The sequence below is a fragment of the Podarcis erhardii genome (assembly GCF_964252035.2).
Source record: "Podarcis erhardii genome assembly, chromosome: 4".
Taxonomy (NCBI): domain Eukaryota; kingdom Metazoa; phylum Chordata; class Lepidosauria; order Squamata; family Lacertidae; genus Podarcis; species Podarcis erhardii.
In genome coordinates this window covers 8,406,628-8,432,141 of record NC_138508.1, presented here as the reverse complement: position 1 = coordinate 8,432,141, position 25,514 = coordinate 8,406,628, and the positions used below count along the sequence as shown (strand labels likewise).

Below are 25,514 nucleotides of genomic sequence, written 5' to 3'. Positions count from 1 at the left end.
TTCTGGTACTTCCGGGTTTTGGTGGTGGCGCTGTGGGTTAAACCACAGAGCCTAGGACTTGCTGATCAGAAGGTCGGCAGTTCGAATCCCCGTGACGGGGTGAGCTCCCGTTGCTCGGTCCCAGCTCCTGCCAACCCAGCAGTTCGAAAGCACGTCAAAGTGCAAGTAGATAAATAGGTACCACTTCAGCGGGAAGGTAAACGGTGTTTCCGTGCGCTGCTGTGGTTCGCCAGAAGTGGCTTAGTCATGCTGGCCACATGACCCGGAAGCTGTACGCCGGCTCCCTCGGCCTGTAAAGCGAGACGAGCGCCGCAACCCCAGAGTCGGCCACGACTGGACCTGATGGTCAGGGGTCCCTTTACCTTTAACCCAAAAAAATGCAACTTGAAGTGTCTGTAACCCAAGGTATGACTGTATATGGATATATCTAGGCCAGGCCTAGCAGGGACAGGGAATAAGGTCCTGGTTTTTACTCTTTGGAAGTCTGATTCCCACTGTCAATAGCCTGGATCGGCTATATTTGCTCAAAGTTGCGCTTATGCAGAATTCTGCGTTGTCGTCATCGGAAAGCTTTGGGACAGGGCGTGCCAACCTTTGTGGTGCCAGGCTTTTGTTTAAGCAGGGGACAAGGGGACTTTAATTGGATGGCACAAAGGCAAACCCATCGACTCGCGGAAGAGGAGAGCTAGAAAGGGCAGCTGCTTTATATGCTTGAAGGACAGGGGAAGATAATTACAGCTCAGGAGCCTTTAATACGGCACAGTGAAATTCCTGGAAATGCTCCTGACTCATTCAGAGATGACATCTTTGAAGAGGGGAGACAAGGGCAGCAAAAGGAGCAATCCAGTTTTGATTAGCTTTTTAAATACCTACGAAATGCGGAACGTTTCCTCCGCCTTTGGAAAGTTATATAGCTACAGTGGAAGCAGCCCAGATTTGGGTCTCTTTCGAACGTGACACTAAACTGTGGGTTAGCTTAACGTGCACCCAGTGTGCCTCAACTCTTTCATTTCTGTTTTTGATCACTTATTATTATGATTTGTTAATTGTCTATACCGTGTTTCATCAGTGTGTAATTACGTGCCAACCTTAAAATGTGGTTTAGGCTTAACTACGGTTTAGGGAAACAAGCCAATACAGTGGTACCTTGGGTTACATACGCTTCAGGTTACAGACTCCGCTAACCCAGAAATAGTGCTTCAGGTTAAGAACTTTGCTTCAGGATAAGAACAGAAATCGGGCTCCGGTGGCACGGCAGCAGCAGGAGGCCCCATTAGCTAAAGTGGTGCTTCAGGTTAAGAACAGTTTCAGGTTAAGACCGGACCTCTGGAATGAATTAAGTACTTAACCTGAGGTACCACTGTAACATAAACCATGGTTTAAAGCTGCCCTAACTTTAGTTGTAGATTGTAACTTCAGCTTTTACCTTACTCTGTGCTTTGATGGTCTATAATTCAAAGATTTGGGCTTTAACCATAATTGTCTTACCTGATTACTTGTTCTAGTTACAGGTAGGTAGCCATGTTGGTCTGCCGTAGTCCAAACAAACAAACAATTCCTTCCAGTAGCACCTTAGAGACTAACTAAGTTTGTTACTGGTATGAGCTTTCATGTGCATGCACGAAGAAGTATCTGAAGAAGTGTGCATGCACACGAAAGCTCATACCAATAACAAACTTAGTTGGTCTCTAAGTTTGCATTCTGGATTAGTTGTAACTTCCGGGTCACCTTCAAAGGTAGCCCCACATAGAACGCATTGCAGTAGTCCAAGCGAGAGATAACCAGAGCATGCACCACTCTGGCGAGACAGTCTGTGGGCAGGGAGGGTCTCAGCCTGCGTACCAGATGGAGTTGGTAGACAGCTGCCCTGGACACAGAATTGACCTGTGCCTCCATGGACAGCTGTGAGTCCAAAAAGACCCCCAGGCTGCGCACCTGGTCCTTCAGGGGCACAGTTACCCCATTCAGGACCAAGGAGTCCTCCACACCCACCCACTTCCTGTCCCCGAAAAACACTACTTCTGTCTTGTCAGGATTCAACCTCAATCTGTATTAGGCTCTCCTCCACCCTTCTAGCGAAGGGCTCAGAAATCTTTGCACCTGGCGGAACAAAGAGTGCGAATTCCTGCTTGGGCAACTTCTGGCTGAGAGAGAATAGTCCTGGCAACTGTGTTATAGGGGCTGGTCCTGTCCTGAGTACTCTCTGCTTGTAGCCTGTATTTTTGAGTGCTGACACCAACTCTTCAGTGCTGACACCAACTCAGTGGCAGAGCATCTCCTTTGCTAGCAAGAGGTCCCAGGCAAAATAGAGCATCTCTAGGGAAAGTAGGAGGTGATGGGAAGGAGCCTTTTCTGTCTTGGACTCCGGAGAGCTGCTTCCCCAACCTGGTGCCCTCCATACATTTTGGGGAGCAGCTCCCACCAGCCACACTAGGCTGGGGCAGATGGGTGTTGTAGTCCAAAAAATCTGGATGTCACCCACTTGAAGGTGTGTGCGTGTGCGCGCGTATATACCAGCATATTCTGCGTCACAAATCAGCATCTGGCTGAGCTGGATTACATATGTGCATTTATGTATATTTTAATGAACTGAACAGAGTGAAAGGTTATGAGTCGTGAGGGGTGCACAGATTGTGTGAATGAACTCAGCGCTCAGCTTATATTTTTAGTTGCAGTTTTGATAATGTTTTTAATATTGTTTTATAGATTCTAAACGCTGCGTTGATTTGTTAATCGCACGGCTTGCCAATAATTGTGAGGTTTAGCTTATTTTTTAGTTAAGCTTTCTTTTATAGATTGCAACTGTTTCATTGAAAATCTGTTAATTTTTTCATATGACGTATGCTGTATTCGCGATGTGCTATTATGTTTTATTACGTTATGGTTGTTTATCCGTTGTAAGCCGCTTTGAGATTCATTTGAATGAAAAGCAGCGTAAAAATACAATCAATCAATCAATCAGTCGGTGTTGAATTGGATGGGTCTTGGTATCGGCCATCTTCCTGTCTCCTAAATGTCTGCCCTTCCGTCTCTCTTTCCCTTTCCAGGGTTACATGAAGCCCTTGAAGCTGCCGGAAAACGCCATCCTCTGCGATCCCGCCCTGGTGGACGAGATCTTTGATCAGATCCCCGAGCTGCTGGATCACCACGAGGAGTTCCTGGAGCAGATCAGCGAGTGCGTGCAGAGCTGGAGCGAGAAGCAGAAAGTGGGGGACATCCTGGTGAAGTCTGTGAGTTCAGCTTTTCCGACAACACGCACACACACAACCTCTGATCAAGGAGCTGGTATTCGAGATGGAAATCTGGCTTCCCTGGGTTACTTAGCCCAAAGGATGCAGGGTTTTCTGGCATATTTTATTTTATTAATTAATAATAATTTTATTGTTTTATTTTAACTTCCGGTTCTTCTCTTTTTTATATAATAATTTTTATTAATTTTAACATATGAATTATAATACATACCACAAACCACTTATACAATCTTTTTTTTTACTCCCATCACCTCGTTTTAACCACTTCTTATGCATTTCTTAAATTCATATTGCCTTTAATTATCTTAACTAATCATCCTCCCCTTTATCCTTTTTTGGAATAGTTCCAATAATTCACCTCACAAAACTTCTTGCAAACCTACAAACGTAGTTTGAACATCACTATTACTTTTCAAATAAACTGTAAATTTACACCAGTCTTCTGTGAATTTCTGGTCCCGCCGATTTCGAATCCTTCCTGTTAGTTTGTCTAATTCTGCATAGTCCATTAATTAATTAATTCTTTCGTCGGTAATTCTTCTTGCTTCCATTTTTGTGCCAATAATATTCTTGCTGCCGTCACTGCATATAAAAACAGCTTACATTCTTTTCTTTTTATATCACTTCCTACCATGCCCAGTAAAAATGCTTCTGGTTTCTTTATGAATGTATATTTCAACATTTTTTAAATCTCATTATATATCATTTCCCAGAAGCTTTTCACTTTTTTACATTCCAACTTCCGGTTCCTCTCATTGTACTATTTTACATTTTGTTCATCTGTCCACAGTTCATTATTATTTTTTAACTTTCCCATTTCTTAGCCAGAATATTCTTTTATATACTGTCTCTGTCTTTCAAGATTCATTCTAAGTCTGCCAGGAGTTTACCGTTATCACAATCGTTTTTAAGATAATCTTTAAACATTATCCAATCTTTCATTAACTTTCTGTACTGAATCTCCTCTTAAATCTCCCTGTCATCCTTGCGAGTTGTAAATATTCTATCGTTTTTGCTTGCCAGTCAGTTTCTGCGGGGATGTCGGCACTTTTCCAGATCTTTGCTATGAAAATCCTAGCCGCTGTGGTCGCGTACATAAAAAGTGGTCTAAGATTTTTCTTCATTTCCATGGACGTAATTCCTAATAGGAAGGCCTCGGCAGTTTTTTGTGTGAATGAGAGTTTGAATATATTTTTAAGTTCATTGTATATGGTGTCCCAAAGTTGTCTTATTATCTTACAATCTCACCACATGTGCATAAAAGTACCTACCCCATTTTTACACCTCCAGCTGACCTCTGAACTATTCTTATACATCTTGGCCAATCAGCAATGTTTGCTTGTTTGAAAAGTGGTAATCCCCAGGGGCTGAAATTCTCCACTTCCGTGTTTTCCCACCTCCCCACTTTCTACGACTTCAGAGGGAAATGTCTGCTTGTCTCATGAAGCCTTTGTCTCGCTCCTCCCCCCAGTTTTCCAAAGACATCCTGGTGAACATTTATTCTGCGTACATTGATAACTTCCTCAACGCCAAAGATGCTGTGAGGATCGCCAAGGAAGCCAGGCCAGCGTTTATGAAGTTCCTGGAGGTAGGACAGAAATCTTTTTTATATATATAACATTTTATTGGGTTTCCAAAAAATAACAAAATGGAAGAAAATGGAGGGGGGGGGGTCCACAGCCAAATTAAACCATAATTTTTTGTCAACTTCCCTCCACTCCCCCTCTTGGTTCCATTATAATATACTTGTTCATGCACGTCCATAAAATCTTATACTGTCATACCTTGTGTTGCGTTTGCTTCATGATACGTTTTTTCAGGTTGCGTCCCGCCGCGGCCCGGAAGTAATGGAAAGGATTACTTCCGGGTTTCGCCGCTCGCGCATGCGCAGACACGCAAAATGACGTCACACGCATGCGCAGATGCTGCGAATCGTGACCCACGGGTTGCGTTCTGCTCATGTTGCGAATGGGACTCCGGAACGGATCCCGTTCGCAACCAGAGGTACCACTGTTTGCTTAATCCAATTTTAAATCACCCTATTACAAGTGACTTTTAAAAGTTATGCTAATGTAAAAATCTATACACAAAGCTTTCAAAAATATGCCTTAAACAGTTGCCCTAAAGTTGATGAATAAATGAGCAAATTAAGTTAATTTGGCTATGCAGAAAATATTTAAAAATAAATTCAAGGAACCGCAAAAAGAGAGAGGGGGAAGGAAGTCAAGTTTTGAAATGTTAAAATGTAAAATTATTGAAATGTATAAACCTGAAAAGTTTTTTTTTTTTTAAGCAAAACCTGATCTTCATGTTCTTTCAGCAAAGCATGAGGGAAAACAAAGAAAAACAGGCACTTTCAGACCTCATGATTAAGCCGGTTCAGCGGATTCCACGCTATGAGCTTCTGGTCAAGGTGAGTCCAAGAGGCCTGCTTATTAATTGCTGTTCATAAATTGTTGTTACTAATTGTTGAACTGCTCCGAGACCTGAGGACATAGGGTGGCATATAAATTCAAATAAATGCCATCTCCAACTCCTCAAAAGATTCCATCAACGGTGTCTCCGAAAATTTTACACATCACTTGGGAAGACAGGTGAACTAATGTCACTGTACTGGAAGAAGCAAAAATCACCAGTGCTGAAGCGATAATTCTTCAACATCAGCTTTGTTGGACTGGTCATGTTGTTCGGATGCAACTAATCTATTCTGAACTTAAAAATGGAAAGCGTAATGCTGGTGGTCAACCAAAGAGGTTTAAAGACTCTCTCAAGGCAAATCTAAAAAAATGTAGTATAAACACCAACAACTGGGAAACACTGGCCTGCGAGCGCTCCAGTTGGAGAATAGCCTTTACCAAAGGTGTCATGGGCTTTGAAGACACTCGAACTCAGGACGTAAGGGAGAAACGTGCTAAGAGGAAGGCACGCTTGGCAAATCCACACCGTGATCAACTCCTGCCCGGGAACCAATGTCCCCACCGTGGAAGGACGTGTGGATCCAGAATTGGCCTCCACAGTCACTTACGGACTCACTGTTAAGACCGTGTTCATGGAAGACAATCTTACTCAGCTACGAGTGATTGCCAAAGAAGAAAGAAGAAATTCAAATCATTATTATTGTTGTTTGTTTGTTTGTTTGTTTGTTTGTTTGTTTGTTGTTTAGTCATGTCCAACTCTTCGTGACCCCATGGACCAGAGCATGCCAGGCACTCCTGTCTTCCACTGCCTCCCGCAGTTTGGTCAAACTCATGCTGGTAGCTTCGAGAACGCTGTCCCACCATCTCGTCCTCTGTCGTCCCCTTCTCCTTGTGCCCTCCATCTTTCCCAACATCAGGGTCTTTTCCAGGGAGTCTTCTCTTCTCATGAGGTGGCCAAAGTATTGGAGCCTCCGCTTCACGATCTGTCCTTCCAGTGAGCACTCAGGGCTGATTTCCTTCAGAATGGATAGGTTTGATCTTCTTGCAGTCCATGGGACTCTCAAGAGTCTCCTCCAGCACCAGAATTCAAAAGCATCCATTCTTCGGCAATCAGCCTTCTTTATGATCTACCTCTCACTTCCATACACCATCACTGGGAAAACCATAGCTTTAACTATACAGACCTTTGTTGGCAAGGTGATGTCTCTGCTTCATTATTATTATTATTATTATTATTAATAATAATTTAAAAAACTGATGGCAGTATTCAGCTTCTGATATAGAGGAACAGAGAACAGTGCAATAGATATTTAGCAACTGGAAGAGCTAAAAACTTGACATTTGTTTTGTTTTGCTGGAAGCTGTGCTTCTCAGGGTGCAAAACGTTTCCGCCCAGTCAAGAGACTTGCGGAACAATCTGTGTTGCAGCTCCACTGAGTCACCATCCTTGTTATTTTAGAAATCTGCTTCTCAACTCTCCTTGACTTGCTTTAGCGAATGCCCAGCAAATATTTACTGCAAAGAGGAAATAGGATGCTTGCATCTTTCCAGTTTTGTTCTGTTTTTGTTTTTTATTTTAAAAAAAAGTGATAATTCTCAAGGACCTTTTCGGCAAACCCAGTTGGGATGAATGGAAGAGCTCTGATGTGTTCTTGCAGGGACTCCAGATTTCAGTGGAACTTGGCACCTAGTTATGTACTTCTGTTCGCCCTGAGAAGTTGTCCAATTTAGCCCAGCTGTTCTGCTGCCTGGATCCCGGATGGTGGGCTGAGATGACAGCTTGCTTTTCGGCAAGCAGCATTCCTTGAATACTTCGCATGCCTATGAGTCAGAGCCGCAGGCTTGGATCTGATTCCAGGAAAAGAGACAGTTACTCATTCAGGAGCTCTGAACCCACCAGAGAGAAGAGAAATTAGATCCTTCGTTGTCCCTGTCCTCACAAACCAAAGTACTGCAGCAAACCATTTTATTTGTTCGCTCGCGATGTTTATCACCCTATTTGGAGGTCAAGGTGGCACACACGGGTCTCTTCCTTCCCATTTTATCTACACAACAATCCTGTGAGGTAGGTTAGGCTGAGAAACTGTGACTGGTCCAAGTGAGTCCCTTACCTGAAGTGAATATTTGATTTTTTAAAAAAATGTATTTTATTTTTCAATTTTCACTTTTACAACAAACAATTTTTTTAAAAAAAAAACCCATCCAAAATACATACATAGTTTGAATTCTCTTCCCCCTCCCTTCATGGTTTCTTCAGAAATCACTTTCGCTACTGAATCTCCCCTTGTCATTTCTTATAATTATTTTTCTCTACATTCCCAATAGCTTAATAATCGTAACTGCTTGGGTTAAATTAGCCCTGCTAATGCAGTTAGCTGTTTACCAAATAATAATTCAAATACTCTGTATATTTTCCCCATTCTTCTTCTAAAAATTCTTTCATCTTGGTGCAGCTAGTATTGCCTGCACTGACTGGCAGAAGCTGTCCGAGATCTGAGGCACGCGAGAGGAGGGCAACCAAAATGGTCAAAGGCCTGGAAATGATGCCTTATGAGGAACGGCTAAGGGAGCTGGGCATGTTTAGCCTGGAGAAGAGGAGGCTAAGGGGTGATATGATAGCCATGTTCAAATATATAAAAGGATGTCACATAGAGGAGGGAGAAAGGTTGTTTTCTGCTGCTCCAGAGAAGCGGACACGGAGCAATGGATCCAAACTACAAGAAAAAAGATTCCACCTAAACATTAGGAAGCACTTCCTGACAGTAAGAGCTGTTCAACAGTGGAATTTGCTGCCCAGGAGTGTGGTGGAGTCTCCTTCTTTGGAGGTCTTTAAGCAGAGGCTTGACAACCATATGTCAGGAGTGCTGTGATGGTGTTTCCTGCTTGGCAGGGGGTTGGACTCGATGGCCCTTGTGGTCTCTTTCAACTCTATGATTCTATGAGTCTCCTCCCAGCCCTACGTGGCAATGCCATTGGGCATCGAAGCTGGGGTCTTCTTCGTGCAAAGCAGACTCTCTAACCACTGAGCTCCAGCCCCTTCTCTACCGTTCCCATATTGTTATTCTGCTGCTAAGCCAACTTTCTTGACCAAGGAAGACTTGCAGAAATCCTGAAGGGCTTACATTGTAGACTTCACCCTGCAAAGTCCATGGAACTTGTTTCTCCTAGCATGGCATTCTTAGAACTGCAACCTTCAGGACTATAAACTTGCTAGGTTATTTTTAACAAAAACCAAGATGACAAAGTGACTGTCTTGGCCGTCGAGACCATACAACACCGGTCCTGAAAGACCTACATTGGCTCCCAGTACGTTTCTGAGTACAATTCAAAGTGTTGGTGCTGACCTTTAAAGCCCTAAATGGCCTCGGTCCGTTCCACCGAGAAGGCCCTCTGACTGGTTCCCTGTAACTTGGCTTCTCGCAGCGAGGGAACCCCCTGAAGGCCCTCAGTGCTGGACCTCAGTTTCCGGGCAGAACGCTGGGGGTGGAGAAGCTCCTTCAGGTATATTGGACCGAAAGGTATTGACAAGCTGGAAGGTGTGCAGAGGAGGGCGATCAAGATGACCCAAGGGTCTGGAACCCAAGCCTGATGAGGAATGGTTGAAGGAACTGGGGATGTTTAGCCTGGAGAAGAGGAGACTGAGAGGAGATAGGATAGCCATCGTCCAATATCTCAAGGGATGTCGCATGGAAGAGGGAGCCTGCTTGTTTTCTCCTCCTCTGGAAGGTGGGACTCGAATCCGCGGCTTCCAAGTTACAAGAAACGAGATTCAGACTAAACATCAGGAACAACTTTCTGAGAGTAAGAGCTGTTTGGCAGTGGAGCGGTCTCCCTTGGGAAGTTGTGAACTCTCCTTCCTTGGAGGTTGTTAAGCAGAGGTTGGATGGTCAGCTGTCATGGATACTTTAGCTGAGATTCCTGCATTGCAGGGGGTTGGACTAGATGACTCTAGAAGTCCCTTCCAGCTCTACAATTCTAGGATTTGGGTGAGCAGTCTCTGGCCTTTCAAACTGTGGGTGGGCTATTGTTTTCGTTTGTTATTATGATACATATTAAGGCTGGGATAGTTCCGTCGGTATAGCAAAACACTCTCGTACAGTGGTGCCTCGCAAGACGAAAAGAATCCCTTCCGCGAGTCTCTTCGTCTAGCGGTTTTTTCGTCTTGCGAAGCAAGCCCATTGACGGCTTAGCGGATTAGCGCTATTAGCGGCTTAGCGGATAAGCAGATAAGCGGCTTAGCGGCTTAGAAAAGGGGGGGGGACCGCAGGAACTCACAAGACATTTTCGTCTTGCGAAGCAAGCCCATAAGAAATTCGTTTTGCGAAGCGCCTCCAAAACGGAAAACTCTTCCGTCTAGCGAGTTTTCCGTCTTGCGAGGCATTCGTCTTGCGGGGCATCACTGTATCTCAGAGCTGTGGGTTCGAAGTCCCACGTTGGGCAAAGACTTCCTGCCTTGCGTGGGGTCAGACTAGATGGACCGCAGGTTTCCCACCCGTGACTTGCCAGCAAATGTCACGACGTCCTGACATTTCCCTCCGAGCCTCCTCTGGTTTTACAAACTGCCAGCAAATGTCAGAACCCGTGGAATTCCTGGCATTTGAAAAAGCGAGAGAGACCAATTCCCCAAGCAGGTTTCTAGGAAGCCGTGTTCCCCCCGGGGGCGGGGGGGCGTTCAGTTGGGAAGGAGGATGGGATGAATCATGTTTCCGGCCGGGAATGTTTGTTTAGCAAGAGACGGATCGGCGTATAGTCAAGCTGCATCAGAGAACTGAGGGAAAGCAGAGATCTATTTGGCGGGTTCTCATGACCATACGTCAGGGGACTTCCTAATATGCCGGCAAGGGGAGGCTGTATCTGGAGAGGCTAGGGCACGCTTGGAATAATAATAATAAATTTTATTTATATCCCGCCCTCCCCAGCCGAAGCCGGGCTCAGAGCGGCTAACAACAGTAAAATGATAAAACATTCTAAAATCATTTCATTATAAAATTAATTCCAGTCAGATTAATGGCATCCATTGGGCTAGAGTTCAGTGAGGATTGCCAAAGGTGGGGGTCAGGCTGTGCCAAAGGCCTGGTGGAACAGCTCCGTCTTGCAGGCCCCGCGGAAAGATGTCAAGTCCCGCAAGGCCCTAGTCTCTTGTGACAGAGCGTTCCACCAGATCGGAGTCACAGCCGAAAAAGCCCTGGCTCTGGTTGAGGCCAGCCTAACCTCCCTGTGGCCCGGGATCTCCAAAATGTTTTTGTTTGAAGACTGTAAGTTCCTCCGTGGACATACCAGGAGAGGCGGACCCGTAAGTACGAGGGTCCTAGGCCGTATGGGGCTTTAAATATTAAAACCAGCACCTTGAACCTGATCCTGTACTCCATTGAGAGCCAGTGCAGCTGGTATAGCACTGGGTGAATGTGATCCCGCAGTGAGGACCCCGTAAGGAATCTCACTGTGGCATTCTGCACCCACTGGAGTTTCTGGGTCAGTCTCAAGGGCAGCCCCACGTAGAGGGAGTTACAGTAATCCAGTCTGGAGGTGACCATCGCGTGGATCACAGTGGCTAGGTCAGGGCGAGAAAGGAAGGCGCCCCCAGAAGTCTGCGTGTCGGGCCACGTTGCCAACATCACAAATAACATTCTGCCTGCCCAGGTTCTGTCCGATGGGCCTTCATTCCTCCCTGATATATATCCCCATCTACCCCGTTGGCACTGAAAAACCACCAATTACTCGTGAGTTCCACTGCTGTGCACTTACCTTCAGCCAGCCAGTTTTATTTACTCTTCCCGTGATGGATAGCCCAAGAGGAAAAAGGCAGGCAGCGTTTTTTCCTGGCCTTGCCTTTATTCTTTGCTTCCAAGGAGCAGATCGGACACCATTTCCCCCCAGCCGGCACTGTTGCGCTCCAGGAAGGGTGCGCGGGTTTTTCCGAATCGGATGGAAGGAAAGCGGCTAAGGCCACAGAGAGAGATAGATGCGCCCACAGAAATGCTAAAGACCTTAAGCACGGCTCAGTGACGGAGAATACGCCTAAGGAATGGAGGACCGGATTTGGGATTCAATATACTTTCTTGGGCTCCATGATCACTGCAGATGGTGACAGCTTGCTTCTTGGGAGAAAAGCAATGACAAACCTAGACAGCATCTTAAAAAGCAGAGACATCACCTTACCAACAAAGGTCCGTCTAGTTAAAGCTATGGTTTTCCTAGTAGTGATGTATGGAAGTGAGAGCTGGACCATAAAGAAGGCTGATCGCCAAAGAATGGATGCTTTCAAATTCTGGTGCTGGAGGAGACTCTTGAGAGTCCCATGGACTGCAAGAAAATCAAACCAATCCATTCTGAAGGAAATCAGCCCCTAAGTGCTCACTGGAAGGACAGATCCTGAAGCCGAGGCTCCAGTACTTTGCCCACCTGATGAGAAGAGAAAACTCCCTGGAAAAGACCCTGAGGTTGGGAAAGATGGAGGGCACAAGGAGAAGGGGACGACAGAGGACAAGATGGTTGGACAGTGTTCTTGAAGCTACCAGCATGAGTTTGACCAAACTGCGGGAGGCAGTGGAAGACAGAAGTGCCTGGCGTGCTCTGATCCAGGGAGTCACGAAGAGTCGGACACGACTAAACGACTAAACAACAACAACATGCATTTGCAGATCTACCTGCGTCACACTTTCCAGCACAGATGGCCAAATCGAAACCCGGGATCCTTTCGCAAGTTGCGCTTCTTCAGATTCTCCAGTGCGGTTCTCCAGCCAAAACACATTTGCATAAAGGCGTTTAGTCCAGGGTCAAATGTGCTTTTAAATGCATATATATCCGTGAAACTAGCCTGCCCAAATTCATTACATATGGGGAAATCGCTCTGCAAAAATGTGTGTGAGGCTCAACTGCATAGAAAAATGTGAGTAAGTTTGGAGAAATTGGCGGCAAAACGCTGATGAGTTCATAAGGACCTATTTCTTTTAATTGATTTATTACCATCTATGGAAGTCATAAGGACTTGGGGGAGGGAAGGAATCACAAACTAATGAGATAATGTGGAGCAAATTTGTCATTTTGGCCCAGGGAGGTCCTGCAATATATATATGTATATCCATTTCCTGCTCTAAAGACCTACACTGGCTCCCAGCACATTTCCGAGCACAATTCAAAGTGTTGGTGCTGACCTTTAAAGCCCTAAACGGCCTCGGTCCTGTAGACCTGAAGGAGCGTCTCCACCTCCATTGTTCTGCCCGGACACGGAGGTCCATCTCCGAGGGCCTTTGGGCGGTTCCCTCCCTGTGAGAAGCCAAGTTACAGGGAACCAGGCAGAGGGCCTTCTCGGTGGTGGCACCTGCCCTGTGGAACGCCCTCCCACCAGATGTCAAAGAGAAGAACAACTACCAGACTTTTAGAAGACATCTGAAGGCAGCTCTCTTTAGGGAAGCTTTTAATGTTTAATAGGTTTTTGTATTTTAGTGTTTGGTTGGAAGCCGCCCAGAGTGGCTGGGGAAACCCAGCCAGATCGGCGGGGTATAAATAATAAATTATTATAATATAATTCCCGCTGCGCTTTCTCCCACCAGGACCTTCTCAAGCACACACCCGAAGCCCACCCTGACCACCCGTTCCTGATGGAAGCTCAGAGGAGCATCAAACAGGTGGCTGAGAGGATAAACAAAGGCATGAGGAGCGCCGAAGAGGTGGAACGGAACGCCCGGATAGTGCAGGAGATTGAGTCGCATATAGAAGGAATGGAGGATGTAAGATTTGCCAAGATGCTTTCTTGAATGTGTGCTGCTTTTAGGGGGAGGAGTAGGGGATAGGGATACATCTATGTACACATAGGGCAGGGGGGCTTCTCTGCTGAGGACCACATCACCCAAACGTCATGGGTCGGGTTCCAGTAGCAGGCCAGTCTTATTGCACAAAATCAAACACGCACGTGGAAACAGAGGTCTGTGTGTTTAATTCTTAGTAACTCCACTCAGATTTCACCTTTTTTCTCCCTTTTTAATCATCAAGTTTGTAAGCAAGGCTTTCCCAACACTCTTTACCTATCCTAATTCCTCCCCCCACAAATGTCCTGGGAAAAAGTGGACACTCGTGAGAGAACAGGGAGGTAGTTTTTGGTGCCGTGATCTTGCACGATTTTGTGCCGAGATCTTGCCTTGAAAAAGCGTTTTCACTACTCAAAAAGGGGTGCTGGGTGCTGCAATATTGTGCGGTACCCCAAAACACGCGTGCGAGCGTGTCCCTGGAAAATGTGCGTCTTTTGGGTACTGTGATCTCGCATGGATCCATAGCTGTCAACTTTTCTCGTTTCTTGCAAGGAATCCTATTCGGAATAAGGGAATTTCCCTTTTAAAAAAGGGAAACGTTGACAGCTATGCACGGATCGCATGACTCATGTAGGAGCGCGGGCAGGAAGATGCACACCCCATTTGGGGGACTCGAGGTGTTGGAGGGAATGCAGTTGTATGAAAAGCACTGGGCAACCCCAGCCTTAGAATGCCTGTAAGGCTGAACAGAAAGCCTTTGCGCTGGTCCCGAGGGTTAACCATGCGGCCAGGTCCAGGTCCAGTCCAAGGTCAAGGGTGCGGTATGGAGGCTGTCCGTCAAAGCTGATGCTGGGTCCAAGGCGGGGAGTCAGGTGGGGTCAGGAACTCTGGCAGAAGAGCAGGACAGGGTTCAGGCAGGAACAGGCTACCAACAATGTTGCTCCTGCAACCTGGGACTGGGGCTGGCCGGCTTTTATCTGCCCTGAGGCATAGGGCGGTCCCAGTCCACAGGTGGCTCGCCTCTCCTGGCCTGGAGGTGAGTGCTCCTCCTGCGGGAACTTAGTTCCCTCCGCCTCTCTGCCCTGAGCCTCTGCAGCTCAGGAGAGACTGGAGGGCTACTGGACCCAGAGGCAACCTCAGCTTCCTCTGACGGGGCTGAGAGTGGAGTACCTGCAGGCAATGGGTCCTCCATCACCTCAGGAGCCAGAGCAGACTCAGCTGGTGCCTGCACCTGAGGATCCAGCACAGGTGAGGACCCTTCAGGCTCACGCCCCAGCCCCGGCTCAGCTGGTTCTGGAGGCGGGGAATCCTGTGCAGGCTGGGATCCCACAGGTTCAGCCTCCGAGTCCGAATCCCAGGCCATCACAACCTTACTTTAAAGGCTTTAAAAGCTATAAAAAGCCTCAAACTTCAAAATGCAATTGCACCCCCCCCAAAAAAAAAAAATCCCACGTATGCAGTTGCAAAGTTCGTTGCATATTTGCAAGGAGCACGAGTCTGCTGCCAAAATTTCCCCTTGCCCTTCTTCTTGCAGAGGAAGGAGCAGAAATTGCATAATTTGCCAAAGCCCTTTTCCCACCCACCTGGTCACAGGGAAGGGGCCCGGAGGGCTGGATGAAATTAATCTGCATTTGGCTTACCTATCTCTGGTGTAAATGAATCTGGAAATGTACATATTCTCTGTTTTTTCAGATGTTTATTTCTAACCACCTTAGGTTTCCATAATTTTTTCAAGACATTTGGGCTCCTTTCAGCCAGAGACAAAGCCATTTGCAAAGAGAGATGGAGAGTGGAAATTTAATTTTTGTTTCCCGGTCCTTACCACCTTGCCCCCTCCCTCTCTCGGTGTTCCCCCTCTAGAGGACAAAAGTCGTTGTCACGCTGGAAAGTCACCAAGAGATGGAAGGAGATGCTAAATTGTTTGTTTCTTAGCTTTATTTCCTGCCTTTCTAACCAAAGCACTAGAGGTGGTTTGCGTTTTGACCTGCAATCTGCAGGACGTAATATGAAATGGAACGGGGATAAAAAAAAATAAGAGCTTTTATACATTCCCATAATGGCCAGTTGGAATTAGCCCTGGAGGTGGGGCAGTTTGGGGAGGGGTGGCATCTAGAGGGGGCACGGCTGTCTCACCTTTCCCCATGCTAAAGTCAGGTTGCCATAATCCCTAAGCCTGATGGAAGAACTGATGTCAGTTAATGCCATGCATAATCTCCCTCGTGAATAATTCTATGGGGACATTTGGCTGGAATAACCGCTGTTGACTGCTCTGACTGCATGCATGCTGTGGACCTGCAAGCCACAGAGGTGGGGCTTGTTTGGGGGGCTATCTGTTCTGTGTCCAGGGCAGCTGTCTACCAGCTCCATCTGGTACTACGGCTAAGACCCTCCCTGCCCGCAGTCTGTCTCGCCAGAGTGGTGCATGCTCTGGTTATCTCTCGCTTGGACTACTGCAATGCGCTCTACGTGGGGCTACCTTTGAAGGTGACTCAGAAACTGCAACTAAGCCAGAATGCGGCATCTAGACTGGTGACTGGGGGCGGCCGCCAAGACCACATAACACTGGTCCTAAAAGACCTACATTGGCTCCCAGTACGTTTCCAAGCACAATTCAAAGTGTTGGTGCTGACCTTGAAAGCCCTAAACGGCCTCGGTCCAGTAGACCTGAAGGAGCGTCTCCACCCCCATCGTTCAGCCCGGACACTGAGGTCCAGCTCCGAGGGCCTTCTGGCGGTTCCCTTACTGCGAGAAGAGAAATTACAGGGAACCAGGCAGAGGGCCTTCTCAGTGGTGGCACTCGCCCTGTGGAACACCCTCCCATCAGATGTCAAGGAAATAAATATCTGACTTTAAGAAGACATCTGAAGGCAGTCCTGTTTAGGGAAGTTTTTAACATATGGTGTTTTATCATGTTTTTAGTATTCTGTTGGGAGCCGCCCAGAGTGGCTGGGGAAACCCAGCCAGATAGGTGGAGTATAAATAATAAAAAATTATTAATATTATCTTGCTTCACCACACTGTCACAATTGAGAAGTTGGTGTTAAGATCCCCCTTGGGCCTTTGGCGACATCCCTAAATCGCTCTGATTCCTTGTGTCTCCCCAGCTTCAGGCCCCGCTGAGGAGATTCTTGCGCCAGGAGATGTTAGTGGAAGTGGTAAGAAAACCCTCCGTGATCTGTCTTATTTTGCAAGTCGTAGTCAGCTTTTTAAATGAATGTTGCATATTTTTCCTTGTTTTGTTTGGGAGGGTCTTTGCAAACGGTCTCTGTGAGCTGTTGCAACGCAGGATCAGAACCCCAGCTTGCTCATTCCCTCACCAAAAGCAATTTTTTAAAAATATAAAAACCGATCTAATGACTGCTGGAAGTGTACACAACATTGGTCGGCCCTCATGCATGTTCACTTCAACAAATCTGGCCCTCTTTGAAAAAAGCTTGGACACCACTGATAGATGGTTCTTTCATATGTGGTGGACTTGCAAGAAAGCGAGGGAATTTGGGGAAATGATATATGATGAGATAAAAAAGATGTTTAAAGTGATTATACTAAAAAAAAAGAAAAAGAAAAACTGAAACTTTTATTCTAGGGATTATAGGTACAGAAGTTCCAAAAAGATGGTTAAGTTATTTATGTATGTAACTACAGCAGCGAGGATCTGTTATGCAGAAAAATGCTGAATCAGTTAAAAGAAAAGAACTTGATGATTGCTTTATGGAAGAATGGAAGGCATTATCGAACTATTTAAAGAAATACTAGGGTAGGATGAGTTCGTGATCAGGATTTGAACCAGGAGCAGCAGAAGGAATTAGAGATTATTGTATTAATGTTATGATATAATAGAGGGGAGATAAGGTGCAGCAAGGGGGAGGAATTAAAAAAATGGAAAATGGGATGGGAAGTTGACGAGACAAAAGAAAAATCTATTACGTATTGGAATGCTTATGTGAAATCTCTGGAAATTTAATAAGATATATATAAATATAAAAAGTTAAAGGTACCCCTGACCGTTAGGTCCAGTCGCAGACGACTCTGGGGTTGTGGGGCTCATCTTGCTTTACTGGCCGAGGGAGCTGGCATTTGTCCGCAGACAGCTTCCGGGTCATGTGGCCAGCATGACTAAGATACTTCTGGCGAACCGGAGCAGCGCACGGAAACGCCGTTTACCTTCCTGCCGGAGTGGTACCTATTTATCTACTTGCAATTTGACGTGCTTTCAAACTGCTAGGTTGGCAGGAGGTGGGACCGAGCAACAGGAGCTCACCCCGTCATGGGGATTCGAACCGCCGACCTTCCGATCGGCAAGCCCTAGGCTCTGTGGTTTAGACCGCAGTGCCACTTGCATCCCTATATCTAAACATAAAAACAGAGGTTCTCAGGAAACCGAATTCTTTCTCTCGGATCTCAGTCTCCAGCTTGTTCCCCCCCACCCTTGTGCTTTTGCAAAATTTAGGCTGTAAACGCAGTACCTATATTTTAGCTGCCTTGGGACTCCCCAAGACTTTTGGGGTTTGCTTTTTAGACAGAAGCAACCTCCCTTCTTTCTCTCCCCCCCCCCCAACACCACAGAACATTTCCCCCGGCTCCCGGTGCTGTGAGGGGGAGATAACAATCAAAATTCCCCCAGCCGAGCGTGTGGTACCCTGCGTTGCCATGTCAACCCCGGGAGCAGGGAATCCAAATAAACAGGCCCCCTTCTGCACAAAAGGCCTTGCAGATCATGTTGGATGGCAGCGTGGCAGCGAAGAGCCGGTCGTGTCTGCTGCCGCCCCAGCCTTGCAACTCACCTAGCCTCCTGACACCTTATGACTAAATTTGAGGGGGTTATTCAGCCATTATCTGCGTATGGAACGCATCCAGTCAGAAAAATGCAAAAAGGAAGGATTGCGTTCCCTCGGCAAGCCGGCCCTTTTTATATGGCGAAGCTGCAGTTCGGGGAGAGGGTAGTAAAATCTCTATTAATTAGGGATGAATTAAATCCAAAACGATGGGGAGAGCTGCGGTGTTTTAGTGCGCCATACCTTAGCGAGGCCCACGCAGATTTGGGGTGGAATTAAAAGTGCGCGTACTTTTATTTCTCTGTTCCCTTTGGTGATTGGGGTTAGGTTTATTATGCAACCGAGTAACAAACTGCCGCTGCCTCTCTGACAGCCGGGGATCAAATTAAATATTGTGCAAGGAGGCTGTGTTGGGGTCTCCCCGCTGGGTTTGGGGGGTGGCAGTTAGTTCGGGGCAGAAGGGGGAGGCATGTCTTATCTCCCCTCCCCCATCACCACACAGCTGCTTTCCTGGTAAGAGTTGCCAAGAGCCATTGTTTTGTTGCCATGTCTCTCCATGCTGACCTAATAATAATAATAATTGTTAGGTACTGAAGTTCTCACCCTGGGCCAGCAGGGGGATACTGTAGATAGTTATGCAAATGAAGGATCAAAAGTGACGTTCAGTGATTGGATAGTTTGTATGCAAATGAAGGATCGAAAGTGACGTTCAGTGATTGGATAGTTTTAGAAAGTTGTTACAGTAACGTTGTACTGGAGCTCTATATAAGCAGGCTGACTGAGCCCTTCAGTTCTGTTCTGGCCTCTGAATAAACAAGAGCTGTTTGAAGAATCACTGTGTCGTCTGATATGTTCACCCACAAAAAAATAATAATAATAATAATAATAATAATAATAATAATAATAATAATAATAGCAGCATACTACTTTTCAGCCAAAGATCTCAGGGCAGTTTGCAACGTAAAAAATGCAAGATATAAGCACGAAATAAACAATAAAAACAAGAGCAAAAGCAAAACACATCCAGTCACCCCCTTCCCACAAACGACGATTGCTGTGATCCCATAGAATATCCAGGAGCAGGAAAGCGAAGGGGAAGGCTCAGATACTGAATATTCACAAAAAGCACCTTTTCCTGTGACGCAAGTAAAATGGCAGCTTTGCTACGGGAGAAAGTAACTTGGGAGCATAAGGGAAGCAGAGGCGGTACCCTGTTTTTTGTTTCATTTTCATAAAGTTTACACGCCCCTTGATTGCAAAAGAAAGAAAAAACCCTCCTCAAAGCGGTTTACAATGAAATTTAGGGATGCGGGTGGCGCTGTGGTCTAAACCACTGAGCCTCTTGGGCTTGCCGATCAGAAGGTTGGTGGTTCGAAGTTATTCTCTAGGCACCATGTAGATACTTTTTGAACCTTCCCCCGTACGCTGATTCATCTCCACCTGTCATTAGACCCATTATGGTAGTATCATCTGCAAACTTAATAAATGCAGGGCTCTTTTGCCCCATGTGGGACTCGAACGCGCGACCCTGAGATTATAAGAGTCTCTTGCTCGACCGACTGAGCTGTCCCAGCCTGATCTCTCCTGTGTCTCGTTGCAGAAGGCCGTGGGCGGGAAGAAAGACCGCTCGCTTTTCCTCTTCACTGACCTGCTCGTCTGCACCACCCTTAAACGCAAGTCCGGGTCCTTGCGGCGAAGCTCCATGAGCCTGTAAGTGACCGGAAGTTGCCGTGTGATTGACGGCTCAAGGGACATGTCTGCGATGGACTGGGTGGGGCAGAAGCAGCTGGGGAACCCCCAAGGGAAGAAGGCTCAGAGCCCGGGGATTGGTGGTGGGACAATGATGAGTGGCCAGAGGGAGAAGACCAGGAAGAGGAAGCGTTGGAAGATGGAGAGGGAACAGGGTTTAGTGAGCGGGGAGATTCTGTGGCAGAGAGGCGGCCAGAATTAGAAGCAGAAGAGGAGGAAAGCCAAGAGGAGTCTGCTGATGAAGAGTCACGGTTGTCTGTGGGAATGTTCACGGAGGCAGGAGAGGATATATTGTTTATTAATATCCTTCCTAACTTGCATTAGCAAGTCCCTTTACTTGGCAGAGTTTACATTCCCCTTTTAACGTACAGTCATACGTGGTGGGATTATCCGTTAGTTAATGGATTTTGGAAACAGATTGGTATAGAAATAGAATTGTGGGTAGGAAGGTGGGAATATCTAAATTAATGGTTCTTATTGGTCTGAGTAGCACCGAGTTAAAAACAAAAGAATAATGTAAATGGGTAAAATTGATGGTAACTGCAAGCAAGCAGGTTATAGCGAGTAACTGGAAAAATGCAGAAGAGCTAGGGGTGAACCAATGGAAGAAAGAACTGAATAATATTATAATTTTAGAATATCTAACTGTGAAGATACACAAACTGAAAGGGTTTAAGGTCAGTCAGAAAGAGGAGGATTGGTTTGAGAAGATAGGGAATTATTTGAGTAGGTTTGAACAATTTGGGGCAATTAAAATGTTAAAAGTTAAATAAACCTTGTGGATGGAGGAGTGTTAATATATATAAAATTGTACATTTGGTGGATTCGAACCATGATCTGCTTTTCGCCCTTGGGCAATTGGGCTCCAGGGACCATGCATTCGCTCCATAAGATGCACAGACATTTCCTCTAACTTTTTAGGAAGAAAAAAGTGTGTCTTATGGAGCGAAAAATACGGTAATTGCAAAGGACAGGCATCTTATCAGAGGCCAGACTGTCTCTCGGCTCCCACGGGGACCATTTCTGTCCATAAGGCACGGGCCCAAACCACGCCCTCCTGCCCCACACCTGATGTCAGGGGTGGGTTAGCCAGAGATGTGGCTGCCAATGAATAACCACTGTGGCATAACCAGGGGTGCCTGGTAGCCCCACGGCAGCTGGGATAAATTAATAAATTAGCATGGAGTTCTCCATTGGGAATTCTGTCGCATGGTCGGTGCTGAGTTCGAGTCCTGCTTTCAGCAGGGGTTGGCTGTTCTTCGGAGTTCCCTGTTGGGAACTTCAGGATCCAGCTCAACGGCTGGCAAAGGCCCCACCTCTAGTATAGAATTGCGCACACCTGAAATGCAGCAAAAATAAAAATAATTAAAAAATAGGGTCCATCTTAGCCATAGCTGTCAACTTACAGATTTGAAAAGAAGGGATCAGCAGCCAAAATAAGGGATTTTGCTTAGCTTATGCACATCGGGTCTGCCGTTGTCCTGGCGCGAGGAGTTCCATCGGCCCTTTCCCGCCCGAGAGAGAGGGAGGGAGGAAGACTCGCCCGCGAGCCTGGCATGAGGCGGTTGCACCGCCGCGGTGGCCGCTGAAGCGCCGCTCTTCTGCGTCCATCCCCATTCCCTTCTCTTCCTCCTCCCTCAGGCCGCCTCCTCAGCCGCCTCCAGCTTCCCCTGGCAGTGTGGTGGAAGTCTCGCAAGAGAGGGGCTGCCTGCCCGCCCGCCGCCACCCATCTCCTCAAGAGGTGCCCCTGAGGAGGAAAAGGGAGAGATGGAGACGCGGCAGCTCATGTGCGCGCTCTCTCTCGCGGCAGAGGACCCCGAGCCGCTGCTTCCCTCCCGAGCCGGGCGAGCATGAAACCCGGGATATTTAAGGGACATCATCAATCCGGGACAGCAGCGGGAAACAGCGTTGGGATAAGGGAGTTTCCCGCCAAATAAGGGACGGTTGACAGCTATGATCTCAGCCAAGAATGCACAACTGGCAGTCAAGTGTGCCTTATATCGGAGGCATCTCAGAAATCTAGGTTTTGCGCAGAAGTTAGAAAATTGGCTAGGCCCTGCCCACAGGCTTAGCATCTTGATCAAGGGAAGAAATAAGACTTAAGATCTAAATGGAAGGTCTTCACCTCTAAAATAGGCCAACAAGGCCACTTAGTGGTTGCAGTCAGTACTGCTCCCGTTCTTAGTGTTACGTGATTTTTCTTTGCAGTTACACAGCAGCCAGTGTGATCGACACAGCCAGCAAATACAAATTGCTCTGGAAATTTCCGCTGGAAGACTTGGACATTGTGAAAGGTCTGTTGCCATCGGTGTTGTTCCCTTTAAGAATGCATAAACATCTCTGCGTCCAAAGGATACCCGAACGTTGTTCAGGAACAGAAATCTATAAAACACAAATGCAGACAATAAAACAGTATTGAAATGTACGAACCTACAGGGATTTAAAGCTGCAGAAATAAAATTAATATGTTTTGGGGGGAGGCTTAAGAGGAAACCTTGAATGTAGCTCAGCAGCCTTGGCAGCTGATGCAACATTTTGAAAAGCGGTACCTTGGTTTTCGAACGTCTCTGTTGACGAATGGTTCGGTTTTTGAACGCCGTAAACCTGGAAGTAAACGCTTCGGGTTTTGAACACTTTTCAGAAGTAGGACATGCCTTGCAGTTCCCTACGCAGTTTTCCGTATTGAGTTTTCGGTTTCTGAACGTCTCGGAACTCAAACAGTCTTCCGGAATGGATAACGTTCAAAAACTGAGGGGCGCAGTGCAGTTTTGCACGAGCCACATCTTCTGCACTGAGTTGTTGTCGTGCCGTGTGGCTCATGGTCGTCAATCAGGAACGGCAACCACAACCTTTAGAAACACACAGTTTGCGTGCCACCACCTCATGTCCACTTTAAATTAGGGTTCGTCAGTTTAAAGTGAAGAGTATCACTAGCATAACTGATGCAACGAATACAGAAAGGCAAGGAGTATCGCCGCCGGACTTTCAGGTGGCCTAACCGCTTGCCTCTTAAACACCACATTTTTAAAACTCCAAATGGTACTATATAAAGTCGGTGTTTCGTGTTATGTCAGAACAAGCTGTAGATACTGAGAAATGCAGCTGGCTTAGATCTCCAGCCTCCTTGCCTGAGACAAACGTGGTGTGATGTGTGATTTCTGTCCGACTCCAGGGGCTTCTCAATCGCCCAATCGCGAGAGCATCCAGAAAGCCATCTCCCGCCTGGATGAAGACCTCAGCACCCTTGGCCAAGTTAGCAAGCTTTCAGAGACCCTCAGCTTCCCCCATCAGGTGAGAACCATCGAGGTTTTGTAAAATTAAAACAGGCCTTTTGTAAAATTAATAATAATAAAATTTTATTTATATCCCGCCCTCCCCAGCCAAAGCCAGGCTCAGAGTCGCTAACAACAGTAAAAATAGCACAATTTACATAAAATCACAATCAATTAATTGAAATGCATTCTAAAATCAATTCAAAATCAAATTAATGGCAACCATTGGGCTAGAGTTCTGTGAGGTTTACCGAAGGAGGGGGTCAGACTGTGCCTTAGCCAAAGGCATTGTGGAACAGCTCTGTCTTGCAGGCCCTGCAGAAAGATGTCAAGTCCTGCAGGACCCTAGTCTCTTGTGACAGAGCGTTCCACCAGATCGGGGCCACGGCCAAAAAAGCCCTGGCTCTGGTTGAGGCCAGCCTAACCTCTCTGTGACCCGGGATCTCCAAGATGTTTTTATTTGAAGACCGTAAGGTCGTCCGTGGGACATACCAGGAGAGGGTGCTAGGCCATTTTTAGTTCCAATTATCTCTATACAGTGTGTGTGTGTGTTATTTTTATTAAATTTTCTGTTTCGTAATTGAAAATATTCATTTAAACAACCTTAAAAATATCAATGACTTCTTCTCTTTCCATGGTTCATTTTTCATATCACAAATCCCTGCATATTTTACATAAACTATACCATTCAGTATTCCATTGTTGTTGTTGTTGTTGTTTAGTCGTTTAGTCTTCATGACCCCATGGACCAGAGCACGCCAGGCACTCCTGTCTTCCACTGCCTCCGGCAGTTTTCCAGTATTCCATTATTACATCCATCAAAACTTATTTACGCTGTTGAATTTATCCTAATGCTGCCCACGTTTTCAGGTGTACATGATTCCCCCCCCCCATATAGTCAATAAACGTTTTTCTAATCTTCTCTAAATGTATGTTCTTCTTCTCTTATTCTATATGTTAAGTCTGCAAGCTGCGCATATTCTGTCAACTTAAGTGGCCATTCTTCTTTGATTGGGACCTCGCTCGTTTTCCATTTTGGGGCTATCGAAACATGGGCCGCAGTAGTGGCATACGGAAATAATGGTTGATTATGTATGCCATTTAAAGATTAAAATATACCAACTCTAAAAGTCGCAAACCAAAAAGGCAGCAGCATTTAAACCTCCACAAATGCTTTCCAGAAAAAAAGAATAACTTAGCAACCTTCTAAAATCAGGAAGATTTTAGTCAGCTCACCCTGTGGAGAGAATCCCACATCTGTGGTGCCTCCACCAAAAAGGCCCTGTCTTTGATGCCTTCCAGTTGGGTCACCTCTAAATGTGGAGCTTGGAAATCAAAGCTCTGATACCAGGCTTGTGGGCTGTTGCGACTGCATAAGATAGACTAGAAACTTGCAGCTGCAGAATTTTATTCCACAAAGTCCATGGTGTTCTCCCAGCTAATGCCAGCATTTGTGTTCGCTCACTCTCAGAGCCTGGACGACGTCATCAAGGACCTGATGGCCGCCATCCACCGCGAGTTGGCAGAGAAGCAGTCGCTTTCCTTCACCCAGTCTTTTCCGCCCAACAAAATGGAACTCACGGCAACCAAGGCGGACGGCACGGAGTCCTACATCTTTGAGTTCCCCAACCCAGATGCGCGCCATAGCTTTGAGCAAGCCTTTGAGGACACCAAGAAGAAACTAGGTCCTTGTCTTGAGTGTTTTAGGGTTTTGCTTTGGATACTGTAGGTGTTTTTTTTAAACTGGTTTAATGTTTTGGGGTAGGGAGCGCTTTGTAAGGCGCCCAGATAATAATAATAATAATAATAATAATAATAATAATAATAATAATAATAATTTGTACCCCGCCCATCTGGCTGGGTTTCCCCAGCCACTCTAGGCGGCTTCCACAAATACCCAAAATACACTAATATGTCATACAGTGGTGCCTCGCAAGACGAAATTAATTCGTTCCGCGAGTCGCTTCGTCTAGCGAGTTTTTCGTCTTGCGAGGCATTTGTCTTGCGGGGCACCACTGTACATTAAAAACGTCCCTGAACAGGGCTGCCTTAAGATGTCTTCTGAATGTCAGGTAGTTGTTTATCTCTTTATGTGATGGGAGGGTGTTCTACAGGGCGGGCGCCACCACCGAGAAGGCCCTCCGCCAGGTTCCCTGTAGCTTTGCTTCTCGCAATGAGGGAACCGCCAGAAGGCCCTTGGCGCTGGACCTCAGTCACCGGGCAGAACGATGGGGGTGGAGACGCTCCTTCAGGTATACTGGGCCGAGAACTCTTGTTACGGAGCAGCCGCACACATAATGCA

The 25,514-nt window shown here is 46.4% G+C and overlaps 1 protein-coding gene across 1 annotated transcript in view; it reads left to right on the top strand.

Annotated features, from left to right (window-relative positions):
- The window catches only part of ARHGEF17 (Rho guanine nucleotide exchange factor 17), a 175,155-nt gene that overhangs the window by 127,934 nt on the left and 21,707 nt on the right, over window positions 1-25,514 (top strand). The window contains exons 3-11 of the mRNA XM_081860000.1: window positions 3,048-3,230; window positions 4,723-4,839; window positions 5,572-5,664; window positions 13,222-13,398; window positions 16,521-16,571; window positions 19,792-19,901; window positions 22,149-22,234; window positions 23,113-23,231; window positions 24,684-24,897. Coding sequence (XP_081716126.1) covers window positions 3,048-3,230; window positions 4,723-4,839; window positions 5,572-5,664; window positions 13,222-13,398; window positions 16,521-16,571; window positions 19,792-19,901; window positions 22,149-22,234; window positions 23,113-23,231; window positions 24,684-24,897 — 1,150 coding nt within the window. The remainder of the gene's footprint in view (window positions 1-3,047; window positions 3,231-4,722; window positions 4,840-5,571; window positions 5,665-13,221; window positions 13,399-16,520; window positions 16,572-19,791; window positions 19,902-22,148; window positions 22,235-23,112; window positions 23,232-24,683; window positions 24,898-25,514) is intronic.